Source organism: Poromitra crassiceps (genome assembly GCF_964638095.1).
Source record: "Poromitra crassiceps genome assembly, chromosome: 20".
Lineage (NCBI taxonomy): Eukaryota > Metazoa > Chordata > Actinopteri > Beryciformes > Melamphaidae > Poromitra > Poromitra crassiceps.
The window spans coordinates 5,429,763-5,444,680 of record NC_139637.1 but is presented as its reverse complement, the minus strand read 5'-3'; the positions used below and the strand labels follow the sequence as shown (position 1 = coordinate 5,444,680).

The 14,918-nt window shown below is 43.4% G+C and overlaps 3 protein-coding genes across 3 annotated transcripts in view; 1 reads left to right on the top strand and 2 right to left on the bottom strand.

Annotated features, from left to right (window-relative positions):
- Window positions 1–6,501, top strand: part of taf8 (TAF8 RNA polymerase II, TATA box binding protein (TBP)-associated factor) — a 7,577-nt gene extending 1,076 nt beyond the window's left edge. The window contains exons 2-8 of the mRNA XM_083657147.1: window positions 488–653; window positions 1,448–1,546; window positions 1,748–1,810; window positions 1,978–2,102; window positions 3,359–3,506; window positions 4,022–4,164; window positions 5,694–6,501. Coding sequence (XP_083513273.1) covers window positions 488–653; window positions 1,448–1,546; window positions 1,748–1,810; window positions 1,978–2,102; window positions 3,359–3,506; window positions 4,022–4,164; window positions 5,694–5,834 — 885 coding nt within the window. The 3' untranslated portion in view covers window positions 5,835–6,501. The remainder of the gene's footprint in view (window positions 1–487; window positions 654–1,447; window positions 1,547–1,747; window positions 1,811–1,977; window positions 2,103–3,358; window positions 3,507–4,021; window positions 4,165–5,693) is intronic.
- Window positions 6,305–9,583, bottom strand: LOC310794520 (ciliary microtubule-associated protein 3; the record flags this gene model as incomplete). Its single annotated transcript, XM_083656491.1, has 6 exons — window positions 6,305–6,370; window positions 6,883–6,994; window positions 7,082–7,215; window positions 7,368–7,466; window positions 8,310–8,452; window positions 9,505–9,583. 6 exons carry the CDS (start codon window positions 9,581–9,583, stop codon window positions 6,305–6,307), a joined length of 633 nt encoding a protein of 210 aa, XP_083512617.1.
- On the bottom strand, window positions 8,732–14,215 carry LOC310794783 (V-type proton ATPase subunit S1-like). The gene is made up of 10 exons (XM_083656820.1): window positions 14,086–14,215; window positions 13,691–13,811; window positions 12,564–12,638; window positions 12,274–12,464; window positions 11,752–11,789; window positions 11,535–11,620; window positions 11,086–11,324; window positions 10,962–11,000; window positions 10,269–10,506; window positions 8,732–10,174 (listed from the first exon to the last, which is right to left on the bottom strand). The coding sequence occupies exons 1-10, from the start codon at window positions 14,205–14,207 to the stop codon at window positions 9,962–9,964; spliced, it is 1,362 nt and encodes a 453-aa protein (XP_083512946.1). The 5' UTR covers window positions 14,208–14,215; the 3' UTR covers window positions 8,732–9,961.
- Window positions 14,216–14,918: the final 703 nt, after the last annotated feature.

Sequence of the window (14,918 nt, the reverse complement as noted above, 5' to 3'; positions counted from 1 at the left end):
AAACTCGGCATGACACCGGTGTGACACGCAGTGGTTTTCACTATAATTCCATCCATAAGTAACACAATGACAGAATGTAGGACTGTTTTGGTCATGGGTTTCATACACTTTCTGCAATAAAACATCTAAAAGCAAAAATCTTAGAAAATTGAGGTCCGTGGTCTATTTTTTGGGGGGGGGGGGGGGGGGGGGGGGGGGGTCATTTTAGGGGTCCTTGACACGAAAAAGTTTGAGAGCCACTGCTCTATGTGCTGGTTGCTTGTACATGGAGTAAGCCTGGTACTACTTATGGAGATCTCTGGTACTACTTCAATGGAGATCTCCATTGGTGTAAAGTTTTTATTCTACCGACTACGGCTAGGCTTTATGTCCGAGCAACTGCAGTGATAAATCAATTCGAGCTTCACAGAAGTTTCCTGATAACCTGCACGATAAATCTCATTCTCCACCCACTGTATCTGACTGTCCTTTCTGGTTGTGTTTCCAGCAGCAGCGTTCAGGCAGTGGTAAAGCTGCCTCAAGCCCAGCGGAGAACTATCACATGGCCCGACGTCGCACCCTGCAGGTTGTAGTGAGCGCCCTGCTGACGGAGTGCGGCTTCGAGAGCGCAGAGAAGGCAGCTGTGGAGTCGCTCACTGAGATGATGCAGAGCTGTATGTAGGAATCATCTGTGCTTTTCATCCTAAAGTCAAGCCCCCCATGTTAGGGAGGTGCCCAAAGTGGACTATTCCTCTGTGGAAAAGAATATTCTAATATGACAAAATATACAACAACTAAAGCAGATTATGGACAAAACAAATCACATTGTTCTGGATCTTGAGCACACATCATCAGTGATGTCATAAATCCCACTGTGACATCATCAGTGATCAGTGATGTCACAAAAAAGAAGTGGGAGTCGTCTGCCTTCAGACCCCCATCTTCAGACATGGACAGCTGAATGTTGCCAGCTCCAGCACATGTGATCCAGCATCCCTGAAGTATGCCATCAAGGGCCAGGGCGAGGCCACGTAGCGAGCGAGCTACGTGCTATATATATATATATATATATATATATATATATATTAGGGATGTCACAATATATCGTCCCACAATATATCGTGATATCAAAACGTGACAATATGTATCGTTGAGATGAAATCTCATATCGCGAGAAAAAGATCTGCATCTGATTGCATGCTGGCTCTCCTTTTCATTGCTTTGTTTGAACAGACAAGGGACGTTACAGACACGGAGGATGAAAACGGTGAAATTACTCAAATTAGTGTACCGGTATATTTTTTTTTTCTTTTTTTTTCTCACAATATTGGTCCCCCTCCCTGCAAAGGAATATTGAAATCAGTTATATGACCCTACCTCCCTACCTCACATTAGTAAATTGCCTAGACCTGGTATACTCTGCAGAGATTAATTCAAAACATCCTGTGTTTTCTCACGCTTTTTCCAGATTTAAGCGAAATAGGCCGCTGTGCTAAAGCTTACTGTGAACACACAGCCAGAAGCGTCCCCACCCTCTCAGATGCAGTCGTCACACTGGTTGAAATGGGTGAGTGAGTCCATTCAATTCAATTGAATTTATTTGTTCAATAGGGGACAGTTAATGAACATTTTAGCAAAATGTAAATGCACGACAATTGCAGTCACAAGACTGATTTACAGTCCATAACTATCATAACTATCATACGATGCTACAGCAATATTCAACTCAAGACCCATGGCATCATTTCATCTGTGTGTGCCGCTGCAGGTTTCAATGTGGACACACTCCCTATGTACGCCAAAAGATCACAGAGGATGGTTATAACTGCCCGTAAGTACACAACTCGACTCTCCACCGATTCAAAATGAATCAATAAAAAAATGCACTGCGGGATTTAAATAGGATAGCTGTGCAAAAATTAACTGCCAAACGTTGTGAACTTGATTTCCTGATAGAAGCTGGATGTCACTCACATTTTGGGCTTTTCTGAATTTCAGCTCCAGTGACAAACCCCCCTGTGGCCCCCAAAGCGCTGACGGCTGGACAGAAACGCACACATCCTCCTCACATCCCCAGCCACTTCCCCGAGTTCCCTGACCCGCACACCTACATCAAAACCCCCGTGAGTCTGTCTGCAACACTGCTGTGAACCCGCACACCTACATCAAAACCCCCGTGAGTCTGTCAGCAACACTGCTGTGAACCCGCACACCTACATCAAAACCCCCGTGAGTCTGTCAGCAACACTGCTGTGAACCCGCACACCTACATCAAAACCCCCGTGAGTCTGTCAGCAACACTGCTGTGAACCCGCACACCTACATCAAAACCCCCGTGAGTCTGTCAGCAACACTGCTGTGAACCCGCACACCTACATCAAAACCCCCGTGAGTCTGTCAGCAACACTGCTGTGAACCCGAACACCTACATCAAAACCCCTGTGAGTCTGTCAGCAACACTGCTGTGAACCCGCACACCTACATCAAAACCCCTGTGAGTCTGTCTGCAACACTGCTGTGATCAAAAGCCGTATTCACAAAGCGTCCTAGCAGACTGAAATTCGAAGAAAATTCTGATAATTATTTTGTTTTCTGAGAATTTCCCCTTAAACAAAGGTTAAATCCTAGTAAAGATACAAGCTGTTCAGGGAGCATCTTTTTTGTTTTTGTTTGCTTCTTGTAGTCATTTCATAATAATACATCCCAAAGTATTTTGTATGTTGACTTATGATTTGTTGACAACAATCAGAAAAAAGGGAAATGTTCAAGGAGCATCTTAGCCCTTGACGCAGAAATTATTCGGTTAAACTCTACAGTATCTGAGCCAAAATGAAAGTGATCATGTTCAAATATTTATCAACAGGCAAATTGCAGCCGTGTGGACGTGTTGATTTGGGTCGATGTAAGCCTCCATCAGTAGACCAGTTATAGCAACAACAAAAAGCCCTAAAAAGATGTTATCCCGATGATTCACATGCTCCTCGTTATGTATAAATAAAGAATAATTAATCAGGGTTTAATTCAACCTGAACAACATGGAGAAAACCACGTTTCACCTCTGGATTGACATGTCACCCTCGCAGAGCATTTATTTCATACAGCCATAGACACTTCACACTGAGCTGCTCTGTCCTTCCTCCATCAGACCTTCAGAGAGCCGGTCTCTGACTACCAGGTGGTGAGAGAGAAGGTTCACTGAGCTGCTCTGTCCTTCCTCCATCAGACCTTCAGAGAGCCGGTCTCTGACTACCAGGTGGTGAGAGAGAAGGTTCACTGAGCTGCTCTGTCCTTCCTCCATCAGACCTTCAGAGAGCCGGTCTCTGACTACCAGGTGGTGAGAGAGAAGGTTCACTGAGCTGCTCTGTCCTTCCTCCATCAGACCTTCAGAGAGCCGGTCTCTGACTACCAGGTGGTGAGAGAGAAGGCAGCGTCTCAGAGGAGAGACGTGGAGCGGGCGCTCACACGCTTCATGGCCAAGACGGGAGAAACGCAGTGTCTCTTCAAAGATGACGTCACCGCCTTCCCACGTGAGTGATGCTGACCCACCTCAACGCGTTTTTCAAACATTCTTTTATATTATCATTCCCAATGGTCTGGAAAGTGCTTGAAAAAAACTGTATTTGAAAGTGCTTGTATTTAGCTTGAGTTTGAGCCTTGTGTGCTCCTCTCTTTAATTGCTAGGCCAAGCTTGATACACTATTTTCTTTCCTATCTACAGTATTAGGTCAGGTCTAGACTGAGTATTAGGTCAGGTCTAGAGAGCACTTAAGAAATGCTTCAGATTTCAAGATTGCTTTGAGTTTATGTTGTGTTCATGATTAATTCCAATGTGTCAGCATGACTGGAAACAAATTTGCATTCAAGGACAAAATATGATACTGATATATGTGAACATCTCTGTGAATTATTGGCCCATAATTTAGAAATAATTTGTCCTTGAAAAGTGCTTGAAATCTATCGTTACAAAAGAGTGGCAGCCGTGTATTTATGCCGGCACTCCCTATGCATAATGTTGTGTTTACATGAGCGATTGTGTTGCCAGTGATCGCGGCGCGTCCGTGCATCATCCCGTACCTAAACGCCCTCCTGCCCTCTGAGCTGGAGCTGCAGACTCTGGAGGAGACAGACTCCTCTGAGCAGGACGAGCAGACGGACAGCGAGAACACCACAGGAAACATGATCTCGGTGAGTCTTCATGCCGACGCCATCTTCTCTCCCGGTGTTACGATTGACTGGGAAACCACACTTCCATTATCATTTATCGCTTTCATCGTTGAGACATCATTTTGTTTCCTCCAATGGTCTCGCCTGTCGCCGCGTCATAACGGGGCTCTTGTCAAATCTTAACGGGTTATTCCACCCAATCACAAAGCAGACTGTGCTCTTTGAGACCAATCACAAAGCAGACCGTGCTCTTTGAGACCAATCACAAAGCAGACTGTGCTCTTTGAAACCGACATGACATTGAGTGCATCTTATATCAAACTGAGGGGTTTGGCTCGTTACTGAAGCCTTTCACTCATTTGGTTTCTTGTACAAGACAAATAATAAGTTTGCCTTTTCAAATAATCTGCATGGCGTGTGCTACTTGTTGCTTAGTGCAGAGCACCAGGGTGGGAGTTTCGTCTTTTTAGGGCAGGGGTGGCCAAACTACTAAATGGTTTTTAAGTGGCCCGCCATGAATTTAGCAAAAAAAACACAAAAAACAAAACAACTTTTTTTTTTTATAATTTCTTTTATTGCTAAAAACGTTTTTCCGTTTTTCTGTTTTAAAGTTTAAAACGGAAAACGAAAACGAAAACGGGAAAAAAACAGAAAAACAAATGGAAAAACAAAAACAAAAACAAAAAAACTGATTCCCCCCATTTTGTTTTTTCAATTTAAAACCATTGAAAATAGGTTATACTTGAGTACCCTGACCTGGTCTATTCATTTGTAAACATTTTTAATACTGAATGAATGTTTAATACTAATGTTATGTTAAATTATCTCTGTCTTAACCTGTTGGCACAGGAAAAGAACATTTGAAAACATACAGAAATACCCATTGTAATATGTGAGCACATCAATAAACTATGTGTCATATATTTATTTAGGTAGAAATTACATTTTTGATGGGTTTTCTGGTCCAATTTTCTTTGCCACAAAAACTGACGCGCTTAATATTGTTTGGCCCACGACTCCTTAAATTTTTCTGTATGCGGCCCGCAACCAAAAAAGTTTGGCCACCCCTGGTTTAGGGGCAAGGCCATTTGGCTCTATTGACATGGTGAAGAGTGATTTTTCTCAAATGCGTGTTACAACGAGCTAATTACACATCCTTTGCATAGAGCTACATTAAACTGAGACCACTGATGCTTTTAAAGTAACTGACAGTAGCAGGCTGGTTAGCAGGGCACTGCCAAGGTGGCCTTGATCTCAGGGCGTCATGGCCAGAGGGAGGGGCAACGGCCTTCGTGGCCTCTGTGAAATTCTCACCCTGCGGAGCACACAAGGTCACTTTTACAAATGGTGTGAGGTCAGTCTTTTCGAGCAGATTCTAGAAAATCGTAACGGTTTTATTGCTAATAAAATGATGCAGGAAAACCAAAGTAACTCTGGATTGAGGAGGTGACTGAATTTTAATTGACAGGCACAGAAAGTGTCGTATCCTCCGTACTTGTTTCCTGTCATACATCTCGGTCGTTGTTTCACTTTCTCTTCGGCCCGCTCAGGACGATCTTGGAGCTGACAAGGAGAACTCACTACTGCCCCCCAGCGGTGGCGTCCCCTCCGTCAAGGCCAGCGAGGAGAACGTGATCGACAACCCGTACCTCCGGCCCGTCAAGAAACCCAAAGTGAGGAGGAAGAAGTGAGCGGAGACCCGCTGCGACCGGAGCGAGCAGACTCAGAGCCGGCCCGGCGGGTCGGTGGACTCAGCACTCAGAGAGAAGCAAGCCCGATTGTTGAAGTGTGTGTGACCCGCTTGACCCGGGTGCTGCGGCCAGTACCACCGACACCGACTTCGGTTCAGTCGACTCACTTCTATCGAAGATTGCAAACGTTTGTTTTTCCACTATGTTTAGGCACTCGCTTCATTTTGTGTTTCAAATTTGCGTTATTTTGTAAGCAATGTTGTCATAGTGTGATATACAAACGACAGGAATCATTTTGTGAATAATAATAATACGGAAATAACTTTCTTTCTTTTTTAACCCTCAGATTTTTCAGTTTTCTATAACAGCATGAGTCCAACACATTAGGAGCCGAACACTGGGGAGAAACATACACAAGAAACCATTTAGTATTGGCTCTGTGACACATTTTTCTCTGTCGGATGATAGATTTAGTAGTACAAACTCAGGTATGCCACTCTGCTCCTCTGCTTCACAAACTCCTTTTCACAGTTGAGCTGAAGAAATAGAAAAAGATTACTATTAGATGTTGCTTCATATAACAACACATTATATGTCCATTTACGCCACACAGCTGAATTCTTATGAGCGTTTCCTTTTCATATTGCAATAAAAACATTGGAACTTTTTCGGCAGTTTGACGTTTCTGTCCCGTTTCTAAAACTATAAAATAAGCATGTTACTACACAGCAAATTCTGAAGAAAACCAGCTTGAATCATCTTTGGTGTTATGCTTTAAGTGCCAAGGTCAGAGGAGCATTTTGAATACCATACTTAACAGTTTCAATTTTATACTTTGTGTTTGCAAAAATCCTGCCTCAACATTTTATGCACTGCTTGGCATTTGAGTAAATTCAACCTCTACGCTCCTAGAGAAAGTCTAGAAAACATTCAAATATTGTTTAATGAATCCTGGTTTTAGCATAAAATATATATATATATATATAAGAGGTTATCTTTTTCATTATGGTGGTAAATCTTGCACTGTGGGTTTCCTTGCTTCACCCACCTTCACCCCGCGCTTCTCCAGCTGGGGCAGGCTGGACCAGTCTGGGGCCCCAAAGCACATCGGCCAGCTCACTTTCCTGGTCCTCACTGTGTCTGGAGCGTAGGTCCCAGGGCTGCAGGACACAAGCACAAAACCACCCGTCAAACTTGTCTCAACGCTGCTGCTGAAATGGAGCGGTCTCACTGTCCTGCTCGCTCACCCTGGACTGTCCACCGCTGTACTGGACTGGCTGTGGAACCTCGGTGTGGTGCAGCTGAACGGGGTTTTGCCGGGAGGGGAAACTCTGGTCCAAGTCTGATCCTGCTGGTACTTCTGTGGTGAAGGTGTCTCTGTCTGGTGACAGCGGTGTGTGGAGATAGCGTTGATTAGTTAAACCACCTGACATCTTTAGTCTTTCACACTTCTCTGATATACTGTGAGTGTGTACATAGGTTGTGTTGCTCGATCAACTGACTAGATGTGTGTTCTATTTTTCTCCAGTTTACCTTGCTACAGGGCAGAAAGCGTGCAGCAGTCCTCGCAGAGAGAACGTATCCTTTCTTACTCTCTGGTTTCTTCTGTAGGTCATACACTATGGTGCCAAACTGTGGAGCACATCAAAATCAAAGCCCTCTACTCATAGCCAGCGATGTGGGAAAAGGTGATTAAACTAAACTATTTAATCATCTTCATGCAAACAACCATCAGAATGGGGCGAAGAAAACTTTCAGAAATGCATTTTTTTTTTAAATATATAAACTTGACAGTTTGCTACTGCTTGGTTGCTCACGACCAGTGTTGGGCAAGTTACTTTCAAAATGTAATATACTACATATTACTAGTTACTTTCATTTGAAAGTAATACGTTACTTTACAATATTAGCCTACTGTCTGTGTAGAGTAACTCGTTATTTATTACACTACTTTTGCATTACTTTTACCCAAAACAACAGCAGCAGCAGAATGACATCCCGAAAAATAATTTCAACCGCCTTGAAGTCAGTGTAAACAATCCAAAATTCGAAATGTTATTCTTTTCCGTTGTTATTGTCATCTATAGTGGTTATTTGCATAAAAACAGTTTGATTAGGAAATGATTCTATCTTTTTTAAATATGTGCTTTGATTTAATCAAATGTCACTCAATTTGTAACTTGAGTTACTTGACAAAGTAACTGGTATAATATTACTGAAATCCTATAAGTAATAAGTTATATTACTGAGTTACTGACTTACTGCCAAAAGTAATATAGGCTATTACATGTAATATTTTACTTTTGTAATTAGTTACACTGCTCACGACGTCACGTGTTCTATAAATATAGGCGATTACAGTTGATGTGACAGGTGTGTACACATGATTGTGCATAATAAAAACATAATAAAAGCATGTTGCACGCTCCACCGCTTCCTGCCGACAGCCAGGTGCCGTAAAGTAAAGAGACAAACCTCATGGTTGTCATAGCAACCGGGGCCGCGATGCGGCGCCTCCTGTCGTGACATTTCGTTTCCCAGACGGTCTGGCGCATAATGGCCGGGGAAGAGTTTCCTCTCCTGACAGCTGCCGAACACCGCTCTCTGCAGCGGCGCTGCTGACGTGACCAAACAAACTGCGATCAATACAAACATCCAAAGTACATCAGTCAATGATCGAAACATTCACGGTTAGCAGGCTACGGTTTGCGGTTTACCTGTTTCCCGACCTCCCATGACTTCCTCTCTTTGTTTTGACTACTGTAACGATGGTAACCAGGTCGGTGCATAAATTATGCAAATGATATGTCTTGGTTTGTACTTTTGTGCTAAATATTCTCTAAACATGTATTAGTCGTGTTTTTTTGCAATATTAAAACATACAATTAAAACAATTTATATTATAGCTTTATTGCAATAAAAGACAATCTTCAAAAAAGTTTGACAATTTAGTGGAAAAGATTGTCACTGAACACCATTTCCTGAACTTGAAGCCAGGGATAAAGCTCAAGGACAGGTGAAGCAGAGAAAGTCATTTCTTATAAATAAATTACACAAGAAAAGATTGCATCGCAGTGGCGACTGTCGTGTGTGATCAGAAGTCGAATGTGTCGAGATTCATTTCAGAAAATAAAACGAAAACCGTAAACAGCATATTTGTGAGAGGCAATTCCAAAAGGCAACCTTTCAGAAAATTGTCACAAGCATGTCTCAAAAGACAAACAACACCTTATATACAGGCAATTCTTTCAATAGTAGTCTTCTTTAAATTACAGTTGAAGGGAAACAACGAACAGTTGGAGGTCTAAAACAGTATAACCTGTCGTGTCGCACAACATGCAGCAGTCACAACTGCTCATGTAATGTTGGCACAAAAGGCATTCTCTAGTAGTAGCAGTGCAATTTATTTTCAGAAAATATCCCCTGGCAAACATTGGCACAAAGACATAATCTTTAGCACATGCATTCAAAAACAAATCATGGCAAATTTAAGTTTTTTCTGCCTTCTTCTTATTTTGGCACTCACAGAAGGAGATGAAATGGAATGTGCTTTGCAAAGATGGCAGAAAGAGATAAAATATGTGCTGACTTTGAGGGAGAAACATTCGATGACCCCACAGATATTTTCAAAGAGCAACGCCAAAATGTCCTTGAGTTGGCTGGGACTCACCAGGGTCCATGATGATCCACTGAGAGGCACTGAGTGACTGAAGTGTGCACGTGTTGGAGATGCACGATGATCTCAACATCGACCGATAAAGGCTTTAAAATGAAATATTGGCACCGGCCCGAAACGAACATTCCTGTCGATATGACACACCGATAAAATAACTCTTTCATTAGCCCCAAATTCTCGATGCTTGAGTAAATGGATGAGGATGAATCTTACAGTTTTGTTTGAAAGAAAATGTTACATAAATTAAAAAAAATATGGCATGTTTTATGAAGTAGTTTTCGTATTTTGCCCGGCGGTGAATGTGTAGGCATAATGATGTGTTCATTCCACTAGAGGAGAGACTTGATGTTCTCTCAAATTAGGTTGGGGTATGTGCATACTTCCGTCTCGGCAATCGACCAAAAGAGTTATTCTGCAAAACATCCAATATCGTGCGGTCCATGGTGACGTTTTACTCAGACTGAGGCACAGAGATGGAGGGACCTTTGGGGTCGTCGAAGCGGTCCATGGTGTTGAGCTGCATGATCATGTGCAGGCCGTAGACGAGGATCAGCAGCATGAGCAGTGCGGTGATCAGGCCCATCCAGATCCCTGCAGTGAAGAATCCCGCACAGTCGCTGGCGTAGGAGAAATCTGTTCCGTTTGCCAAACCGAAGCCCTGAATCTGCACGTGCAAAAATGGGAACACGTTTAATTAACAAACAACAAATAACAAAAAAAAAAGACAAATATATACCGTAAGCATGCCCCGTCTGTACCTGGAAGTCTATGAAGTTGAGCCTCCACTGAGATGTGTTTAGGTTGCTGTTGCTGGGCACCAGCAGGGCGTCCCTGAAGGAGCTGACGAGCTGGCAGTGGAAGGAGTACTCTGCAGGCGCGTAGATGCTACGGTTCCCGAGGAAAGACAAACTCAGACCTCTGTACTGCAGCAGCACCGAGTCCAGGGTGAACCAGTTCCGGGCCGACACCGGGTAGAACCGCTGGTGCATGGCAAAGCTGGAGATCAAGAGAAGAAGGTGGTTGAGCAGCATACCAACAGCATGTCAGCAAATGTTATTTATATAAACGAGTGAAATAAGAAATGTGAGGTTTCAGACAGTGGACAAATGTAGACTATATATTTTCAGCTATGTGCCTAATATTACTGCTGAGCGTTAATAGCACAAATATGAAGACGGCCATGTGTTAATCTTGTAATTCATTCTGGCTTGTTTCTTTTTGTTACATGATATGTTTATTCTAGGTCTTGCTTTTACTGTTCGATTCCAATTGTGCCCTTTAAATTGCCCCATGTAGGACGAATGAAGTTGCTTTGAATTGAACCTGCAATATTAAGAGCATCTTATGCGTGAATTCTAGAGAAGAATGCAAACTCTGCAGGGTGAAGACAGTGACTTAGTCTTTCATAGAACTTGCAAAAGATGACCTCGGCCATTTTCCATCTTGCTTACCTTAAAATGATGCCTGGTGTCGGATAATTGAGGACAAGCCTAAAACAAAAACACATGTTTAAAATCTCCTTGCTTCAGACCGAGCACACCAACACATGTTTTGAGTAAGGTAAAGTGTTCTCACAGTGACTCAGAAGCGTTACAGCGGGAGCCCTCAAAGCTGGGGGTTTGTGCAGCCAGGTCGGTCCAGTTCTGAGGCGATGTGAAGCTCACACTGAGGTTCTGAGCCCAAAGCATGATGCAAGGTGTATCAGACACGTTAAACATGATGGGAGGCTTAACGGGAGGCTTGTTGTCATTTACAACGGCTTGGAGCAACGAGCGACCCACAGCCTCGTTAGACGTGGACATCTCTGCAATCACCTGCAAAGATGAAGCAAGCAGAGCATGAGCAAAGGAAATGGAAAATGTTTTCTGGTCATCTGATCGTATGACATCCAATCAAACCTGTGTGTTTGGGTTTGTATTTTATTGGGTATTGAGTACACAGGATATAGTATAAGGAAAAAAATGAAATGCAGCATGATTGTAGTTCTTTCAAACTAGAGGATGCTGGTTATTGGAGTATCTTACTCTTGATGGCTGGAGTCCTGTATAGATTGCAGTGTACGGGACGCTCTGGGCTTTCATGATACTCAGAACTTTCCCGATAATCTCATCTGTTGAAAAAAACAAGACACACTTCAGTTACCTACTGCACATGTGGCCGGTTACACCTAAACTTTGATCAAAATGTTGACAATCCTTACAATTCCATCCCGTACCATTACATTTACTAGTTAAAACTTACCGTTGTTGCGTAGGACTTCCTTACATGGCTTGTGCAGGCTGTGAAACGAAACAAGACAAAAAAAAAACACTGAAACAATTTAACTCGTTTCATGATCTCAAAAAGAAAAGGGGGGAAGACTTATATATTAGGGGTGCACAGATCGATCGGCACGCAATCTGTATCGGCCGATTTTTACCTCAAATATGCGATCGGCTGATTGCCGATATTTCTTTATATAAAAAAAAGAAAAAAAAAGAAAATAAATTTAAATAAAAAAAAGCCTTATCACTAATCAGGCTTTCCAACGATATAAAATACAATACCAATTGGTATTATTAAAGGGGAGAAATAATCGACCGAAATAACGTTTCCAAACTTTTTTTGAGGAGTTTATATATCAGTGATCGGTAATCGGTGATCGGTCGGGCAGATATTTCCCATAGGCGATCGGCAATCGGTGATCGGTGGCAAAAAACGTGATCGGTGCACCCCTATTATATATCCATAAAATGATATGCTGCACACAACGTAGAGCCTCACCCTGTATGATAAGGCAGGTTGATGAGCAGCAGATTGCTGGCAGACGCGTTGAGGCTGAGATGTGACAGAGTGTCTGGGTCTACGAGGAGAGGAGAGACACCCAGCTTCTCCTGCAGCAGAGCCGGCATGGCACTGAGTCCAGACCACGCTAAGGCAGGCAGCACCACAGAAGAAGAAGAATGTAGCGCAGCCTGGAAAGGAGGGAGAGTCAGATCCCAAATAAGCAAAGAATCAGAATTTAAAACAAAATTAGGTAAGTTAACAAGTTGTAATAATAAGACAAACCATACCTCAAGGTTTTGAAAGGCACTATCTTGCTTGTTTCCAAACACCCCACCAAACACGGTGAAGTCATCTTTGCTTAACTGAATGTAAAAAAGAAAAAGCACAATAAGATGCACTCAGTACCTCAGTCAGGCAACAGATATATAACTTGATACCATGCAGATTGCTGTGCAACTACAGTATAAAACACCAATCCATCGCATAGCTCGCTACAGACACGCTCCACATGTCCAGCATACCTAACAGGCCTGAACGGAGAGGAGGGGAACTGTCAGGGGGAAGTGATAGCAAAGCTCAGAGTCACACCAGAGTGAGAATAGCAGCACGTCACGGGTGCTGCACCGAGACTAACACGCTTAGTTTCCACTTGACTCATTACTACTACTGCATTTAACTCAGAGAAGAGAAGACATTTCCTTACAAAACACACACTATGATGTGAATATGTTTGCCTTGAATTTGTCTCGACTGAACAAGACAAAAATAAAGACCGAGAGTTGTCCTCAGTGGCATCGCCGGGGTCTTTCTTGAATATTTTTTAGACTAGCCTGAACTCTCGTCGCTAAAATCGACGCAGCAACATGCTGCAGAATTTTCTCAAAACATCTCGTCGATTTTGGAGATGGCATCAAAACGTAATGGTTTCCTGTTTGGTTCCATATTTCACCGAAAATATGTTTCACTTGAAACCTGCCCGAGTGAAACCGAGTGATGTGTTTCTGTTGCTACGAAAAAGTGTTAGAAGGTGCTAGCCACTTCCGGCAGATACGTGCAGGTTGCCCACTAGATTATGTAGCAGCAAGGCTTGTTGTGCAACATACAGATGACAAGAAAAAGACTAGTAGGAGAGCAGTGGGCTCAAATGTAGGCTAGTGGTTAAGTGCCCCAGTTTCTGAGACGCATTTGTATTTGTGCTGGCCTGGTTTCTAACCCTGCTATAACGTTTTCTTGGAGAGAGAGAACAGACCCCCTATGACTAATGGTTCTGTGACTTCTGGGCTGAGCCCCGGACTATGGTTCTGTGACTTCTGGGCTGAGCCCCGGACTATGGTTCTGTGACTTGGCAATCCACCATGTTTCAGTCAAATCATTCAGCATGTGTGTGAAGCAGAGTGGTGATGTTGGACCTGACCTTGTCCTGCAGGAACAGCAGCACAGTGTGTGGTCCAGAGCCCAGGGCAGAGCTGAGGTAGCTGCTCAACTGCTCACTGGACACGATGTGACCAGCTGCTGGTGAGGCCAGTGGTGGTAAGCTAAACATGCGAAGAAGACGAAAACAACAATAAGACAAAACATGTCATTCATCAAGAGCTTAGCTAGTCAAATAAATACGCGGATATCTTTGTCTAAGGCAGCAATAATTGTAACTAGATTGACTACAAACGACGTAAAACAAGTAGAATCTCAGTAGGCTACAGTAGGAAGTGTTAGCAGCAGCACGTTAGCTTTGGTAGACAGCTGAGCAGCGTCGAGCTCTCAAACGGGAGTCTGTCTCGAGATAATAAATACAAAATGCTAAATATTTACCCGTCACTTGACCACATTAACAGTGGCACTTGAGCAGTGGAGCTTCCTGTGGCGAAACATGTGAATAAAAAGGCGATAAAGAGCGTTGATCGCAGTCCACTCGAGCACCCTGATCCTGCCATTTTCCCCGTTTTCCGCAAAGCTCAAGTCACGTGACACAAACCAGCTGACAGTCATGTGTCGCGAGGAGACGACTTCCTGCTTGTTCTTTCATTCAGCCCAGAAGAACCCGCCCTGCCGAGAGAGAGAGAGAGAGAGAGAGAGAGAGAGAGAGAGAGAGAGAGAGAGAGAGAGAGAGAGAGAGAGAGAGAGTATTCGTGTCACATCCAAAAGGTCTCTCACTCAACTAGACTAGAGCTAATACATGATTTTCTTTCTCGCCGAGAAGAGCCTGGTGACGCGAGGTTAATACATGATAGCTGCTGTCCAAAACGGATGCACCGCCCACCCAGCAGCAGGTGCTTCGTGCCTCTCCTGTCAGCTTGCTGCTGTAGCCTAATAACGTTAGTCAATATTGGTAGTAGCCATACTTCAGTACGAGCAGGACATGTTATGATATCACAATAAATCACGTGACTTCTCATAGTAAATGATACGTGGTGGTGATGACTGTGTGCTTCTGAAAACCTGTGAAACCTGCCCCTCGTCCGAACGACAGACAGCCGCGTAGCCTACCTGGCAGCTGTCCATGGTGCTGATATTTGGTTAGGCTAATTTTGTTTTTTGGGCCCACGCCTTTGCCCTCACTACTAGATCACCATGACACATCAGCATATAAATCATAGAAATAAACTTCAGGTCGAAACATGTGTCTGTCTTTTGAACGAACAACA

What these genes read in the sequence shown, in the direction of transcription:
- LOC310794783 (XM_083656820.1), bottom strand. Translation starts at nt 14,207, where the DNA reads ATGGCAGGATCAGGGTGCTCGAGTGGACTGCGATCAACGCTCTTTATC. An exon ending in ACACCAGGCATCATTTTAAG is followed by an intron (nt 10,507 to 10,961) that starts GTAAGCAAGATG and finishes CTTGATCTCCAG; the next exon opens with CTTTGCCATGCACCAGCGGT. An exon ending in TCAACTTCATAGACTTCCAG is followed by an intron (nt 10,175 to 10,268) that starts GTACAGACGGGG and finishes TTGCACGTGCAG; the next exon opens with ATTCAGGGCTTCGGTTTGGC.